Below are 17,756 nucleotides of genomic sequence, written 5' to 3'. Positions count from 1 at the left end.
GACCCTTTTAACACGTATTGTTGGAAGTTCGCATTTAAATTTTGAAGAAATGCAAACGGTGCTTTGCCAAATAGAAGCAATATTAAATTCACACCCTTTGCAGACTATGAGCTTCGACCCGACAGAATTTACTTATTTAAGTCCAGGCCATTTTTTTGTTTGAAGACCCCGTTAATAGCTTTTCTGAACTAGACGTTTGTGACATCGTTGAATCGTTTAATTCGTTAGCAAGTGGTTAAACGCATGCGCCAATTATTTTGGAATAAATGGAAATTAGAATATCTAAACTCTCTTCAAGAGCGCCATAAATGGCAAGAAAATAAGGGGCCTCAGTTAGAGTTTCCTCAGCTTGTATTAATCAAAGACCAAAAATTTCCTTCTTTGCATTGGATTACCGGTCGTGTGGAAAATAATCACCTCGGATCTGATAACTTAGCTCGCTCAGCTACAGTTCGAACCCCACACAATGTCAATGTAAGACCACTTGTCAAAGTTGCCATTTTACTGATTTAATTATTAAGTAAATTAAACTAACAAGGTAGGTTAGGCAACCCGGAAATTTAAAAAAATATGAAACTTTGTGTGCATGTAGAGTAATTCATCCGTAACACAAAACTATTTTTTGTTTGTGCTAAATTTCACTTTAAAGGGGTGAAATCATCCCTTACAAATAAAAGGGTTATTTGCTTTTTTCGATATAACTCGAAAACTATTTAAGATATCAAAAAAAGTTTTATACAAAAGATTTATAGTAAAAACAACTATATTTTACTGCAGTAAGAGAATTAGATAAAAAAAATTTTTTAACAAAATTGTTTATAAAATTATAAAAAAAAATTTTTTTTCTAATTCTATTATTGCAGTTAAACGGAGGTGTTTCTACTATAAAACTTTTGTATAAAACTTTTTTTGATATCTTCAATAGTTTTCGAGTTGTATTGAAAAACCTCTACATATGAAAATACTTTATTTTCGTAAAAATTATTTTTGAGCCCCGACTAAAAAATTTTTAATTTATTTGTTACTTGATATGCTTAAAGCTTTTCATTATAAGAACGATTTAATCAGGTTAATACGCTCAATAATAATAATAAGATTTCCACCAAAAAAGTTAGAAAATCTTTAAATATTTAACATTGTGAAACTTTGTGTGCAATAATTCATCTTTAATATAAAACTTTTTTGTTTGTACTTCAATTCGAGTGACTGATCATGAAATTGAAAGTAAATGTGAACTTTGCGTGATTTGTAGAATGACGAGAAATAACAACAAAAATAAAACGGAGTCAGGTTGTGTCGATAATCTTGTCAAACTTTCCGATTAATTTGATGTGGATGTTTTAACTCTTTTATTTATCACATGAATAACACTATATTACATTATTGTGAACAAAAATAATATCAAGTTATTTAATAAAAATGAGTTTTATTGCGTCTCTTGATATGTATAAATATGTTGGAAATATTATTCCCAGCTTCACTTAAGGCAGCAATCTGTCATTATTATATTAAAAAGTTTGTGATCTTTTCTGGTTAGAATTTTCTTTAATATGACATCGTTCAATATTGCAAACGTAATTAATATGTTAGCAACGACATTTCAAATTGCAAGTATCACACAAATACCATTAACTCCATTTAAACCAAAGATAGCGTTCGGCGGTACACTAGTCTCTCCGGTCTGCGCCGACTGTAGCGTGCGCGAACGTGTGCCGCGAAGCCGCGAAGCGACGAGATAACAAATTTTTAGAATATTATTTTTGAAAAAAAATATGTTTAATTAATAAAATTTATATTTTAAATTCAATCTTGTCTTGAAAAAGACAATTTATAATTCCGGCCGCTGTCTTGAAAAAGACAAGTAAAACTTTTAATGTTGTCTTGAAAAAGACAGTTTGAATTTTTTATGTCTTGAGAAAGATAATTTGATATCCTGAGTAGGCCGATCAATCGTAAATATTTGTCGGCTTTGAAAAGGGCCGTTCGTGGGCGAAACTGCAGAGGAAGACTTCAATAATCTGTCCAGTATCCGGACCGGTCGATCACTTGATTGAGACGATTAGGAATCGAATCAATCGAGTTTGCGAGAAAGTCTGGTTGGAACCGAAGTCCTTCCCAAATTTCCTTCGCATGGTCGACCAATGCTGCTATCGTCCTATCCCTTCGTGGTCTCCATCGCTGAACCATTTGCGCCCAAACGTTTTCTATTGTAACGATGCACCCCGACGGTGCATCATTCCCGGCCGACGACCCGCCGATGCCGCCGAACCAACCAGCCGTCCGGTGAAGAATATAGGGCGCGGAGCGCTCTAACACGCGCGGAAATATTCGAACAAACCCGAGTGAACCGACGGCACCGCGGCTCCTCGTTCCGGATCGCGCCGCGAGCGATAAGCACTCTACCGCGAACCCCCGGCGTCTACCCTTTTTACGTATAAAAAGGCGACGTCGGAGCTGTAGAACACCGTTCCTGTCTGTTCGCTTCCGAGCGAACACCGACTCCGACTCCGAGCAGAAATCGTCACGGGGTAGAGCGAGCTCTGCCTCGACTAGGCACTCCTGGTGCTCACTCCAGTCCGCACCATAAATACGTACTCTCCGGCTCGAGGGGTAGAGATCACTGCCTCCACCGAGTACTCTCGGTCCCGGGAGCAGTTATATTATCGTGCGGCATCCTCACGCTACTTTCGCGCCGTCGAGAACACCAGGGTAGAGATCTATCTGCCTCGACCAAGCTATCTCGGTGGATTGACGCTTTACAGGCGCTACCCTCCTATCTTTTTATCGTTATCACGCGTTCGCGTCCGTTGCAATCTTCCGCGTCCGTCAAATAATTGTTCCGCGACGCCGCTTTAAATTTCGGGTAACGCTTCGCGTATAAACACCGCGCTCCGTCTCACTCCCGCCGCTCGCGCCGACGACGCTCTCACTCAGCGGGGTGAGCGACCGACAGCTCGGCACCGTGTAAATAATAAATGTAAACGCGTATCCGTCAAACGCGTCAGCGAACCTTGTCAATCATACCCGATTATTGCAACGTAACAGTTTTCTCATTGTACATATTTCGATACCTATAATAAATCTAGTTTAATTGTTTAATTCAATCTCGAGTGTATCTAACGACCCTCCCAACTGAATCCTGGGATCCCGACGAGCGCTCCGGGGCCAGCTTGCTAGAGCGATATTCGGTTTCCGCGACAAAAACGGGTCGTTTCACTATTAAATTCAAATTGGGCGAACGAGCTGGCCAGTCAATCAAAAGAATCTCGGGATGATCCCGGAACCACGCTTGTGTTTCACGTGACGTATGGACAGCGGAATTATCTTGCACTAATCGGATAATTGGCAAATTCTCTTCAGGGTATATTACGCGTACTGAAGGAAGAACTTCTTCCAGTATGCGAATATACACTGTCGAGTTTATTTTCTCAGGAATGTGTATCAATTCTCCGATTGCAGTACCGGATACCCATCCCCACATCGCACACGATTTCCTTCAACTTCTGTGGAGAGGCACAACGTGATTCGGGTTCAACCGTTGCTCTTTTGAACGCCATACGTGTGGCCTGTAGTCATTACACGATACGAAGATCTTTTCATCGATCCATATCGTGGATTCTCAATCCGCACGGCTCGTCGCTAAATTCTCTAACGCGAACGCGATCCGTTGCTTCTGATGACCAAGAGTCAACGGAATTTTGTGGGCGGAACGATAGCAGTATAGCCCGGCTTCGTTTAAACGTCGCCGGGCGGTACTCGCGGACACTTGAACTCCTGCTGCGTTGATCGCCTCTTGGACGGTGCCAAAAAACGATCCACAACGCGAGCGACGATGGTCTCGTCCCCTTCTGCTGTAGTAATACGAGCACGGCAATTTTCTGTACGATGATCATGCAAAGCATGATCTCCGTCTTCAGTAAATCGTCGTATCCATCGTCGAACAGTAGGTTCAGAGCACGGAATTCTAGCAGCAATTTCTGCTACCGATCTTCCCGCCTGCCACTGTCCGACAATTCGTCCTCGAATTTCTGAGCACAAAATTGGAGCCATTTCGTTATTAATAATATTCACTATCACAATAATCACTTCGCATCCGCTTCGCTTCGCAAAACCACGAAAAGTGATAAACAATCGTAGCATGTTTAACAATTGAAAATCGTGAAGCAGCACACACTCAAATCCAAGAAACAGTTCAGCGAATTTATGTGAGTACTGCTTTTTAGTTTTTCTCAAGACAGTACCGTCAATATTATTATATGGCCATTTTAATATATAATTTATTAATTTTACTTTAAATTGATGATAAATCATCTTAAATCTTAATACATTAAATACAAAAATAAAATGTAACAAAATAAGTTTTATGTTAAACATTTTTAAATTATTTCAATTTTAATTTCAGTTTAAGTAAATAGAAAACATATTTTCTTTCAAAATATGTCATTACTAAATGACTTTTACTTCATTACATTTAAACGCTATGTCGGCGCGCGGTGCACGTGGATATATTATTGTTCGCGGTATATACGGAAAGAACAGACCGCACGTGATGTATGCGGAAAGAACAGACGAAATGCCAGCGTTCGAGCAGCATATATGTCTGTCCTTAACGCTCGCATCTAAACAAACGCGTGCGAGCGAGAGCGATATTGTATACCGCTTTGATCCCGTGCCTAACCTATAGCGTTCTCTCTCCATCACGCGTTTCTCTAAAGGATAAAGCATCAAATTGCGTACCACTACATTTTCCCCCGTTCTCTCGATCTCCTCGGCGCTCCGCGGCACACGTGCATGCTTCATTGTGTGAAGCGTGACGCACTAGCACACGTATACCGCCGTTGCCTCAGATCAGAGAGACTAGCGTACCGCCGAATGCTATCTTTGGTGGTCTGTGTACATAATGAAATTTGTGACATTATACAAAAATGTCAAGATACACGTTCCATATTATCATTTGAACATGATTACATGCTTGATTTCGCTGATCCATCAGAACCGCACGAAGTACAAGTTGTAGAGTATATTACATCAACAGAAAGAAATAAAGACACATTTGAATCTGAAGAATGCATTATTGATGATGAAGGTAAAACAATCGGTTTTCATTACAAAAGAAAAGCTATTGAATTTTGGAAAAGCGGAAAAATGACAGTCAAACTTTAAATAGTGTACAAAACCGTTTTCGCAAAGTAAAATCGTTACAACAGCAACATAGATGGAAAATGAGTATAGAGAAGGGTGGAACAAATGCAGACAAATTTGCATTTATGACGGAATATGTACTGCAAAAGTTTGAAGAAACTTATAGAAAAACTATTATGCATTCACGTAAAGAAATAACCCCCAAAAAAGACTCCCCCAAAATAGAACATAAAATGTGTACTTTAATAATAAGTACTCTTTATAAAACTAAAGAGATAATGTAAAGAAAAAAAAAAAAGTTGACGCTGCGAAACCAAATCTTTAAAATCTCAAATTATAATTTTGTTTTTTACGATGTGCTATGCATCAGATTTTTGTAACCACACTGAATGTATATGATCACGCAAGCACGGTGAGGTTGAAAATAATAATTTAGCGAATTATTAAGATCGGATCTTATTTATTTATTATTATGCAATTAACTGCTGCGAGTTTAATGTTTACTGTATAGCTAATGAAATCTCGGCGGATTAAAGCAAAAGGAATGCAAAAATGCGATGCTGCGATGCGTTTGCTACGAAAGCCAGCTGAAGACTGCCTTTTCCGATCGCGCGATCGGTTTGCGCCTTTGCTATTTAGACAAAGGAGAACCTTCGAGAAGTCGAGTCTTCCCGAAGGGATATTCTCGTTGCCAACCGCGATTGGGCACGTACGGGTTATCATGTGTGTGTCATGTGCGTTGCAGCAGACGCATTATGACAATAGACTCGGGTGATCAAGGCTAAAGTTTTAGAAAGTAAATTCAGGAAGGAAGGGTCCTTTACAATTTTAAAATTACTGCTTCAATCTTGAACAGTATATTACAGAGTATTTTTAAAATACATCCAACAGTCCGCAATCTGTAAAAGTGGGACGGCAAAAAATTTGTTGCAATGCCTATTTTCAATATTTTTGTTATATTATACATATTTTTTAAGTCATCGGCATTTTTGTTTTGTCTTTTTAGAATTATGTTTCTTTTCTTATTTTTTCTTTTATTTTTTTTTATTCAATATTTTTATTTTATTTTTTTTATCTTGTATTGTAATTTTAATTTTTTTTTGTTTTTTTTTTTTCGATTTAAAGATCTTTTATTCTGAGCTATTGAGATGTTTGGATCTCAAAACGGTCTGACCGATCGCTTTCTAAACGTGTTCCTTTATATATAAGTTTGTACATAAAACACACGTTTTTTGTTCTATCTATTTTTGCTGTACGATTGATACTTTTTAGTAAAATGTTTGATAAAATTGATGTTATAACAAGTTCGGGGTAAACTTGTGTCACACTTGTACGGTTCGACATGTGTTTGTAATATTATAGAAAATAGAATGGGCCCCAGCGACGCCCAAACTCGTAAAACGCACCAAATTAATTTTTTTCGTCTCTCCGTTGTAGTATTACATTTGACGCCTCATTGACGCCTTATACGTTTTTATATAAGTTTGCAATATTTAGTTTTGTTTATCACTACTTGAGTTTTTCGAAAAAAATCTTTGGCTTTGTTCACACAGCAGAAAAAACTGCTTTGCAACTATTATAAAAATATTAAAATTGATTAGCGCATTTTTTAATAAAAATTATAAAGTCTATTTCAAATTTAGATCGTATTAATATTTTTGTAGAGAAGGTTTTATTAAAAAAATTATTCAAAGTTAAAAGTATTAAGACAAACTTAGGTTCATGCTTGTACGGTTTCACATAAATTTGCAATATTTAATAAATATTTATTACGCTATCACTTATCAATAAACACAGTCGATAAATGAAACAGAGTCGATAAATCAATCCATGCCATCTAGCGGCGCGAAAACGAAAAGAACATTTTTGTTGTCGACGACGACGACGACGATAAAATATGATTTTACTCTTGCAAGCAAACTTTACATCGCGATATCTTCGTTTGTAGAGAACGTAGCAAAAAAATAAAGCACTTTTATGATATAAATCGACCCTAATCCACACAATGAACCTATGTAGAAAGCGATTGGTTCAACCATTGTCGAGATCCAAACATGTACGAATTTTTTAAAATGCGTCTCGCGTATAATAGGCACGTTAGTACGCTGCGCCTATACTTGGCGCGAGGCACTACTGTGCCTCGTGATAAAGTTGCAATTACTAACGCACAATCAGCTTTTTTCACCTAGGTTCAAAAATCTTTTTATTAAATATGCTTGGTTTAAAAACGGATATGTAGAAACGCATCCTGGAGAATTTAAAAATCCAGTGGATTTCTGTTACTTTAAAAATAAAAAACATATACCTAAATGTAAAATTTTTGGAATGGATGCTTTTATACGCTGTGCATGGTGTGGTGAATATTTCTGTTTTAAACATTTTTATGAAGAATACCATTATTGTACTAATTAAAATCCGTAATTTTTAGCATATCTACCGTTTTACACTTAAACATTTCTTACAATATATAATTATGAAACGTATATACAAACAGTGAATGTAAACGTTTCAAGTACGTACAAATAATCTGTTTAAATAAATGAAAAACAATGCAAATTTATAGAAATTATAATTCAAACATTGTTACATTTTTATACAAATTTCCTCATTAATATTTTAAGAGTCAAGAATCAGAAACACCCGCATCAAGTTAATCAAAAAGTTTGACAAGGTTATCAACACTACCTGACTCCGTTTCATTTTTATTGTTATTTTTCGTCATTCGATAGATCGCGCAAAGTTCACATTTACTTTCTGTTAGATTATAAGTAAATTTATGATGTGTGTAAGTGTGTGTGGTTATTATGTGAAGGTAAGAAGAACGGAACAAAAGAAAGTGATCGATAAAGATAAGAATTAAGAAAGATAATTTGAATCAGCGAAACACCGCACAAAGCATAGAGTAAGAACTCCCACTACGCACACATGTAGTAAGGACTGTCTCGGTCCATAGAGTTTTAGTATTCGGTAGTCAGACAGATTAGAAACAACTTCATTTGTAATAAAAGGATAATAAAATAAAGATTGTTAAATCAAATATATTTATTTAACCACGAATCCCAACACTTTCAATTTCATAATCAGTCATTCTAATTGAAGCACAAACAAAAAAGTTTTATATTAAAGATGAATTATTGCACACAAAGTTTTACAATGTTGAATATTTAAAGATTCTCTAACTTTTTTTGATGGAAATCTTATTATTATTATTGAGTGTATTACCCTGATTAAATTTTTGTATTTATAATGAGAAGCTTTACGCATATAGAGTAACAAATAAATTAAAAATTTTTTAGTCGGGGCTCAAAAATAATTCTTACGGAAATAAAGTATTTTCATGTGTAGAGGTTTTTCACTTTCCTCTATACACCTCGGAAACTATTAAAGATATCAAAAAAAGTTTTATACAAAAGTTTTATGGTAAAAACGCCTCCGTTTTAGTGCAATAATAGAATTAAAAAATTTATTTTTTTTAATAATTTTATAAACAATTTTGTTAAAAAATTTTTTTTATCTAATTCTGTTACCGCAGTAAAATATAGTTGTTTGTAACACGGTAATTTCGTCGGTGGAAAGCTCGTCAGGAACCGGGGTTCGAGTTAAAGAACCGAAACGTGCATAATGTAAAAGTAAAGTAATTTATTATAAGATAAATGAAAATAGGAACAGAATTAGTACAAAATGAAACAAAAGAAAAGTAAATTAACGTTAATAGTACAGCAAATTATTGAAACTAACAGTCTACGTGAAGAGCCGATTTACTATGAGAGTCCGCTACCCTACTAGTCGTATATATACAAGGTGGGCCGACCAGGCCGTGCAGCGCGGACAGGGTTATGTGGTCGCAATGTACAAAGTAGATCGCACGGACAGAATTACGCGGCCGCGAGTCGGCAACGCAATGTACCAAGTCGTCTGCGATGTCCAGCGCCGGGAGGGGTAAAGGCCGGTCGAGGAAAGGCTCGGGGGCACCCGAGTCCTAAAGGCAGCGGACTTGAAAAGCCGGGTGAGCCCGGTCGAGGAGAGGCTCGGGAGCGCCCGAGTCCTAAAGGCAGCGGTTTCAAAGGCCGGGTAAGCCCGGTCGAGGAGAGGCTCAGGAGCGCCCGAGTCTCGGTGTCGAGGTGTCAACGGCCAGGAGAGCCCGGTCGAGAAAAGGCTCGGGAGCGCCCGAGTCTCGGCGGTAGCGGTATCGGTTACGAGAGCCGGGTGAGCCCGGTCGAGGTAGGCTTGGAAGCGCCCAAGTCCTGGAGAATCGGTTGCTGGAGTGCTCTCCAGCGAGGAAAAGGTGCTTCTCTCGCGTTTGGACCGGCTTATATACCGGTTGGCTCGAGAGTGGGGAAACCCTCTTCCGAGCGGTCTGTGGCGATGCGCGGTACGGGCGGGTGGTCGGCCCGTGCTACCGGCTACGGCGGTCCGCGCTACACGCCACGGACGGATGGTCGGCCCGCGTAAATTAGAAACGATGGACGGTTGCCGCGCTAAATTTCTTAGGCGATCGGTGGCGGTCGCGGCGCGGGATCTGGAATTAGCTAGTTCGTGGCCTCCGCCAACATGTTTTTACTATAAAACTTTTGTATAAAACTTTTTTTGATATCATAAATAGTTTTCGAGTTATATCGAAAAAAGCAAATAACCCTTCTATTTGTAAGGGGTGGTTTCATCCCTTTAAAGTGAAATTTAGCACAAAAAAAAAAATAGTTTTGTGTTACGGATGAACTACTCTACATGTATATATGCGCATGTACATGTACACATGAGAGATCAGATTCCCGCCTCGTCCATGTCGTTGATCCTGGAATGCTAAAAGCTGGGAACTTCATTGTACTTTAACAATTAACTCAAAAAGTACTGTAATTTGAAAAGAATAGTAAAAATAGTCTCATATACGTATACGATTAAACTATTATTACCGATACTTGAACCCTTATAGAGCAAAAACGACTCGTCAGATCTTGTTGCGGCCATAGAAACTTTTGTTCAAAATAACAAATTCTAGAAGATAGCAAAATTTGAGCAAATTTAACCGAGAGCCATTTTCCATAAAATATGTGCGGGGTCCTTTGACTTTTACATGTTTCTGACACGATCACTCTAGTAGGTTAAATTAATAACGTCGTCTTATGTCTTTTTTTGAGCCAAATAATTTTTGTTTTAAACATTTTTTGAGAAATTTGAATAAATCCTTGAAATTGGAACAGTTTATATAACCTTTCTTAAGTAGTTTTTTTATGTTTATACAGGGTGTCCCAGATCAGTGGACGATGCCGTAAATAATAGGTAGATTTAATCGAATTAATTCCTTTACCATTTTGAAAAATTCTCAATAGTTTTCGAGAAAAAAATTAAAATATATAAAATTTATAAGCGTAAGAGCGACAAGAAAGCTGCGCGTGAGTGAGCGCGACAGGCGAATGACTAGAAATGGCACCGTCGTCTGTCGCGCTCACTCAGTCCACGCTTTCTCGTCGCTCTTACGCGTACATAAATTAATTTTTTTCTTGAAAACTATTGAGAATTTTTCAAAATGGTACAGGACTTTTCGTTTTAATTCGATTAAATCTACTTATCATTTTCGGCATCGTCCACTGATCTGGGACACCCTGTATAGTACTTTTATTGTTTTTATGTTTATACCTCACAAAAATTCACATAAAAAATTTGTTTTAAACCGTGTTAAGTAATATTGGTGAGTTTTTAACGAATAGTAAAATTATAAACTTTTCTTTGTAATTTTTTGATTTAGCTAATTGAGTTTAAATATAGTGATCTTTTTTTTCATATCAAAATACAAGTTTAAAAGATTAAACACGGCTATCGAGATCATGATTGTATGATAATTGCATACTTAACACGGTTTGAAACGAAATGTTCACAAAACGTTTGCGTACTGTTATATATAATAGGATTTGTAATTGTATCCGATTTTGTTCTGTGTACTTTGTTAAACTAATTACTTATAATACACGTTTATTTACAATTATTTACTATATACGTTTATTACACAATTATAGTTCATGATGCACCTGAACGAATTGGTGTGATCAACAATATAAACAAGTTTGATTCACAATTCTTCAACTTATCTACAACAGAATCTCATATAATGGATCCAGGGATGAGAATGTTATTGGAACATACTTATGAAGCAGTTGTCGATGCCGGTATGAATCCTAAAGAGTTACGAAAAACAAGAACAAGTGTTATAACAGCAATTTCGATATGTGAGTCTCGACCGTATTTTTTATTTACTTCTCAGGTAAGACATATTTAAATACAATATAATAAATAAAATACAAATATCAACGTATACCAATGTGTTTAATTTTATATACATTGTTGTCAATAATGCATATCCACTATAACGTTTCGGTTTTCACGGTTTTGTAACTGCGTTGTAGCTTGCCGCAACCGTCACGAAGCATAATGACAGGGCAGATTATTGATATGAAAAAATTCTTGGAGTGAATGACGAACTTGCATAGCGTTGATATAATAGTGAGAAAAATAAGAATTGTGAGTTTGTAACGGTGCACCTGGCAATGCACCGTTCCGGCCACGACATCGGTCGGCCGCCGGACATAACACCGTCCGGCGGGGACCAGAGACGCGGTGCGCCCCAAACATTATTATAAAACTGCCGTAAACGCAATGTACAACGGCAGAATACTTGCTGCCGTTCCGCGGCTAAGTTCATACGCGGGTTTAATCAAATTATTCCGAGCGCCGCCGAAACGCGCCGTCGACGCCGAGGCTCGTCGTTTCCGAGCGCGCCGCTTCCCAAGGTCTCGGCGCCACGCGTCGGAACACGTCACGAACCCCGCTGAGCCCGGAAACCCGGCGTCATTCTTTTTTATGTATAAAAAGGCGATGTCGAAACTCAGCGAGGCCGTCTTTTTCCGTTCGCTTTCGAGCGAGCACGACCACCGATCTTTTCCACCGAGAACACAAACAACGGGGTGATGCTAAATTCATCTTGGTCAGGAACTCCTGGCGCTCTTAATCCAATCAATCCGACTTAGCCGTTCGCACGACTAGCTCGTGAGGTGGAGCGCACTCCGCCTCTTTCGAGGACTCTCGATCCTACGTCTGCGATCCGAATAAGCCGGACAATTGAATTCTTTCGCATCGTGGTGATCCTCGGGGTTGAGTGTTTTCCGCCTCGGCCGAGCACTCTCGGATAAGGGACGCCAGGCAAGATGCATTGTACATTCTGCGTATTTCGGGAACCGCGACTACACCGACGCATCGGTATCGGTCATCCGCGCCGACGTATATTATCACCGAACCGCACCTACCGAACCGCGGCTTTTCGTACACTTAACGTCACGCGTACCCGCCTATTATAACGGGAATCACGCCCGCTGATCGGCGCCCGCGTTCTGCGAAATACCGATGCTCCCGAAAAGGGCATTACTTCGATCCGCGTTCCGTTGCGATTTCCATCGATCACCGCGCCCACCGATACGCGACACGCCAATATTGTAATATGCGGGGATTATCGCGACCATCCGCAAATTCTATTATCGCGTAAGCATCTTATATCGCATATTGTACTTAGCTGTAACGACGGCGTTTTACTAAGCGTTCGTCCGAGTTATTTATAATAAAGTATATTGTTTTGTTAATTACATCCTCGTCTCGGTGCATTCTTCGGACCTACACTACGATCGAATCCTGAATTTCGACGAGCGCCCCGAGTATTCGCTCGCCAGCCCGACATTCGATTGCACGAGATAGTCAGGTCGTTTCAAGTTTGGGGATATGCTATTGTTTCACCATGGCCAGTGCTGGGGAATTTGTTTTCCGGGATCAACGGGTTGATCACAAAATGGAGAATAAGTTTGTAAAATAAAGTTGTCTAGTAGTTCACTCTTGTGCAGTTTATTTGTTTATTTTTTGATCACACTGTTTTTGGCATGAAAATCGGAGTGTATCGATTTCCTCATCAGCAAACTTCTGCAATTTGGCAATTTGATTGATACATGCAGAAACTTGCTAGATATACTTAAGCCTTTGTTACTAAAAGCTCAAGTTATAATACCATTACGCATATATAACATATTCTATTTTCTGTTACGTCGAATTCTGGATTATTTTATTTTAGAACAATACTGCTCATAAATAACCAAGGAAAGAGCTTGGAGTTAGTATAGAAAATGGAATACAGTAAGAGAAATTGTAACTTCCAAACTATCAGGCACGGGGTCAGAAGTGTGCTGTGTTTATGCATGCTTAGATGAAAGTTTTTTTTTTATAGAGAAAAAGTTTTCTTTGGTAAAACGCACGTATTTATGGTTAACTTGTGTAACGATGCATTTCGGCATCGTTTCGGTCGAACATCAGCCGGACGCCGGACAGAACACCTGTCCGGTGGAAACTTGAAAAACGTTGCACTCCAACGTTTTTTTAAACGTATAGAAAAGGTTTGTAAGGTAGAGCAAATTTTGTCTCTGACAAGTATTCTCTCGGTGTTCCAACAACGGCCCACTATTTCACCTATATATTATTGCGCTCTGGCTCGAAAGTTGCGCACTCATCTGGTTACCAGCTCGCGACTTCTAAATTCACGCTTGCGTTTAGAAAGATAGCAGACACTCTTTACAAAGAAAACAAACTTTATTAAAAACAAAACAGAACTTAAGATAACAGTATAACAGATTAGCGTAGTGAATTAAATTGCGTCGAAATCCCGAACACAACTGACAGATGTTATCAGTTAACATTCTGTCCAGCGACAGAAGAGCGAGCGATTTAAAATCCTCGTGCAAGATAATCGCGTTCTTCCAGAAACCTTTGCGCTAAGCAGGGCCGCATTAATATTTTTGCACTACCGCAATTTTCGGGGTACAGTGTTTTCCGCCTCGGTCAAGCACTCTCGGCTAACATATAACCCTTGTGGAAAGTTAGATGTTTATATTTTTTTAAATTTTTCCAGTTGTTTTACATGTCAAAGTATACAGAAATTTACCATTACTTTTAGTTCAAATTATTTTTTTTATTTTTTAAATGCGTTCTTGATTTTGTCTTTGTTGTAGTTGCAAATTTCCTGTTTTTTGATAACCAGATCAAATGCGAAAAACTATTGACTGATTTATGCCAAGTTGTCTTGCAGTGTAGGACTAAAAGAAACCTTCTTTCATAAGTGCAATTATTTGCGCACGCTGAACTTGATTTAGTAACCGCATTTTATAAATAAATACTTTACTCACTTTTCTATCATAAAGGAAACTGTACGTTCTTGGGGCAGTACAACTTGAGAATGAATGGAAAATGCTTCCAAATGTAAACAAAACATTGATCCGACTAGTGTCCGTACAATCACACAATGTCGTTTACGTTGAGTAAGTATTGAAAAACCCCAGTCTTTATCCCGACAAGCGGCGGAGCGAATTGCGTCAACATTTTAATTGGCGCCAGGTACGGGTTTCGCTGTATCACTCAAACCAAAAGACTTCCAAAAACCTTAGTCGTGTGCGGTGGCTTGCTCATCCGAACGGAGAAAGGCGGACTCAAACCGGGAGAACTTGTCGGGAAGATAATCTGTATCTTGTTAAATAAATCTTATGAAATTAACACTAAAAACAAAAAGAACATTGTTTATTATAGAAAGAACGTGACAAAAACAAAAAAAATATTTGACGAGTAAATGACGTGTTTTTGTTAACGCAATCGAGAGGCCAAACTCAAATCTCGCGAAGAGATTAACAATTTTCTGCTGAGCAAGGCGCTTTTTACGCACAAGGCGCCCCTACATGTTGCAGACCACGCGCTTACCGAACACGCGACGCGTTTACTCGAAATTGAAAACGCGAGAACTTATTTAAACTGTCGTACGTCGTTCCGATGCTATTGTCATGAATCGTCACCGACCTCGGCCTCTGCCAAGAGTTCTCCGTGCGCACCTGCAAACGCGATCCCTATATGTCTGAATAAATTTGAACACAAATGGTTTGATGTAATATCGCGAGGAGCAGTCGACCGCGCTTGAGCCCACTCAAATTTTACCACAATAAATTTACCTACGATATTTTCGTGCGATTTTTCCGCTGACTTTGACAGCCTCGGGTGGCCTTGCGACAAGTACGGCCCGGCAACAAATGAACACGCTACCGTTTCCCCAAGAAGTAGAAGATTTTACAAAATTAGGTCGCAAAATGCGGATGGTTGTCCTCACTAACTTTTTCGTCTTCTCGTGGGCATCGTCGTCTCGCTCGTCATCGCTTTTTCTTTCTCTCAGTCCCTCGTTCTCGATTTTTGCCTCGTTCGCTCGATTTGTTCCGAACTCACGCTGACACGAAAGAGAACGAAGATCGCGATTGATTTCGGCAGAAGAGCATATATAGGGGGTTCTACGCATTTTCCGCGCGCGTTGTTGCGGTTTGCTTTTTCTGGACGCCGTTGCCTTCGTGAAACTCTTCTGTGAATTAGGCAATCGACGTTGCTGCCTCGCCCCGATCCAGAACTCGGTGTGATTTCTAATTTTACTTGCCGTGGCACGCCAAGCATTTTTCCCGCGGGAGGCTTTTTCTCCTTGCTTTTTCTAACTTAGATGTTTTCCGGGAGGGTAGTCTCCCGCCCCGGACACCAACTACTTTCGTGGTATCTCCGTCCCGATTGCCTGGCCCCACGTGCGGTCCCGGGCGTCGGAACGCGCCTCCAAAATATCTAGTTCCTCCGCTCAATCAGTTTTTACCACCGTTGTTCTGGTTCTTCCCCTCGTGCTTCTTCGCCATCCTAGTTTTCTCAGCTCGACGAGAAGCCCCCGTCTGACTTGATACAACAGAAAAAAAAAAAGTAAAAGAAAAGTTGCGATTAGTAAAAGAAATAAAATGCAAATCGAATCTGAAAATCTTCCAGCTCCACGCTCTACAACATCGGGGGTCCGCCGGGCGTTACTGCGTCCTGTGATAATCGCGGGGAGCTGCGATGAGGCAGCGAAAACCGTCACGTAACAGTACATACTGAAAATAAAAATAAATTTAAACAGTGATAATAAAACTACGAATATCTACTTTAAAATAACTGAATGAGAATTATGCTTGGTTATTTTTTTTATGTCGAATAATAAGGTGATAGAATGTAAATTTATTAATAAAAAATCCGAGATTGCGATGTGCATGGCATGATTCAGACATCACAGTTTAACGGGTTAAAATGTAAATAAAAGCTTAGAGTCTTAGCTTTAAAATGCGCTTTTAACGAGCTCATTGCAATCATTTTTATTGAATAAAGCAAATTTAAAGACAGAAACAATTTTTTCTCTTAACTTTGCGTAACTTGGTGAAAAATGATTACATCGAATTCGGTCAAAGAAATAATAAATATTTATCTATCTATCTAAAAATTAAACTTAAAGAAAAAAATATAATAATTATAGTTAGATGAGTTGGTGTGTAACGTTAGTTATTGAGTGTATTGTAACCCGAGCTCCTAGGCTCGAGTATTGGCACATCATGTGCCAGATAAAAATATGATACTCAGCAGATTACCAAACCTCATTGAATCTGTTGAGTACATCCGGAAACCAAATCAGCGTTTCCGCCACACCATAAAATCAATGGAAGGCACCCGGTTACCCGGTCGTCGCTTTCCGCAAATTTGGCTGACTCATCACAACAGCCGTCAATATAATGCTCGTGCAAGTCAGTTCTACAACCAACAAGCGGCACGTAATTATATTTGCGACAAACTTGTGTAACGCGACGGAAGGTAAACCAAGCAAATAAACAACATATTTTATATTCAACAAAAAGACGACTTTATTTACTCAAAGCCCGTACAATCAGACGGTCCCGGAGGACGGATTCTATGCACCCGGTTACGGTGCAACAAGTGTATATGTGTATACAAGATGTATCATTTTAAAAAACCTATTCAAATATCACAGAAATACTGTATTATATTGAAAGATGGTATATACAAAAGTTTTTAAGGACGATAACGGACAATGACCTTGACTTTGACTTTGAGATCGAATCTGTAAGTTATTTTAAAATTAATGTTAAATTCTTAAATGGAAACCCATATTACTTATTTGATGGTGTTGTAGCTGGCATCGAAAGCTTTTCAAAATACTATAACTAAATGTTTTTTTATTAAGTAATTTTCAAATTAGGTACCAATGAGTAAAACGGGTTCCGTCTATGTCAAGCGCTCTTGTCTGTCGGTTGGACCTTTGGCTCAGGATAACGATCAAAACATCGAGTGACACTGAATTACTATTGCACGGGACGATACACAAACAAGGAAACCTCGCAAGATAAAAAATTAAAAAAATCTGAAGTTTTGCACACATTTAAGGATCAATATTAAATAAATTAAAAAAATAATATTAGCTGTAAATATTCGGTTTTAAGGGGTGAAACTACCCCTCAAAGTTAAAACCGCATTATACTTTTTTCGATATATCTCAAAAACTATTTAAAATATCAAAAAATGTTTCATACAAAAGTTTTATGGTAAAAATTGTTATATTTAGCTGCAGTAACAAAATAATAAAAAATAAAATTTTTTTAATAAATTTTGTTTGTTTAATTGTTATACAAACTTTTTTATTTTATTACTACAGTTATGTTCGCGATTCTGCTACCCGGTATATTGAAAGCGTCTCTAAT

At 38.5% G+C, this 17,756-nt stretch overlaps 1 protein-coding gene across 4 annotated transcripts in view; it reads left to right on the top strand.

The window, feature by feature from the left end:
* LOC139104110 (fatty acid synthase-like) overlaps nt 1–17,756 on the top strand; it is a 317,124-nt gene that overhangs the window by 34,540 nt on the left and 264,828 nt on the right. For all 4 annotated transcript variants that reach the window (XM_070659343.1, XM_070659342.1, XM_070659341.1 and 1 more), the window contains exon 2: nt 11,154–11,398. In XM_070659343.1, the coding sequence (XP_070515444.1) occupies nt 11,154–11,398 (245 nt within the window). The remainder of the gene's footprint in view (nt 1–11,153; nt 11,399–17,756) is intronic.

This window comes from Cardiocondyla obscurior, linkage group LG07 (genome assembly GCF_019399895.1).
Source record: "Cardiocondyla obscurior isolate alpha-2009 linkage group LG07, Cobs3.1, whole genome shotgun sequence".
Lineage (NCBI taxonomy): Eukaryota > Metazoa > Arthropoda > Insecta > Hymenoptera > Formicidae > Cardiocondyla > Cardiocondyla obscurior.
The sequence above is the reverse complement of the archived record's forward strand: the minus strand, read 5'-3'. Positions and strand labels throughout refer to the sequence as shown.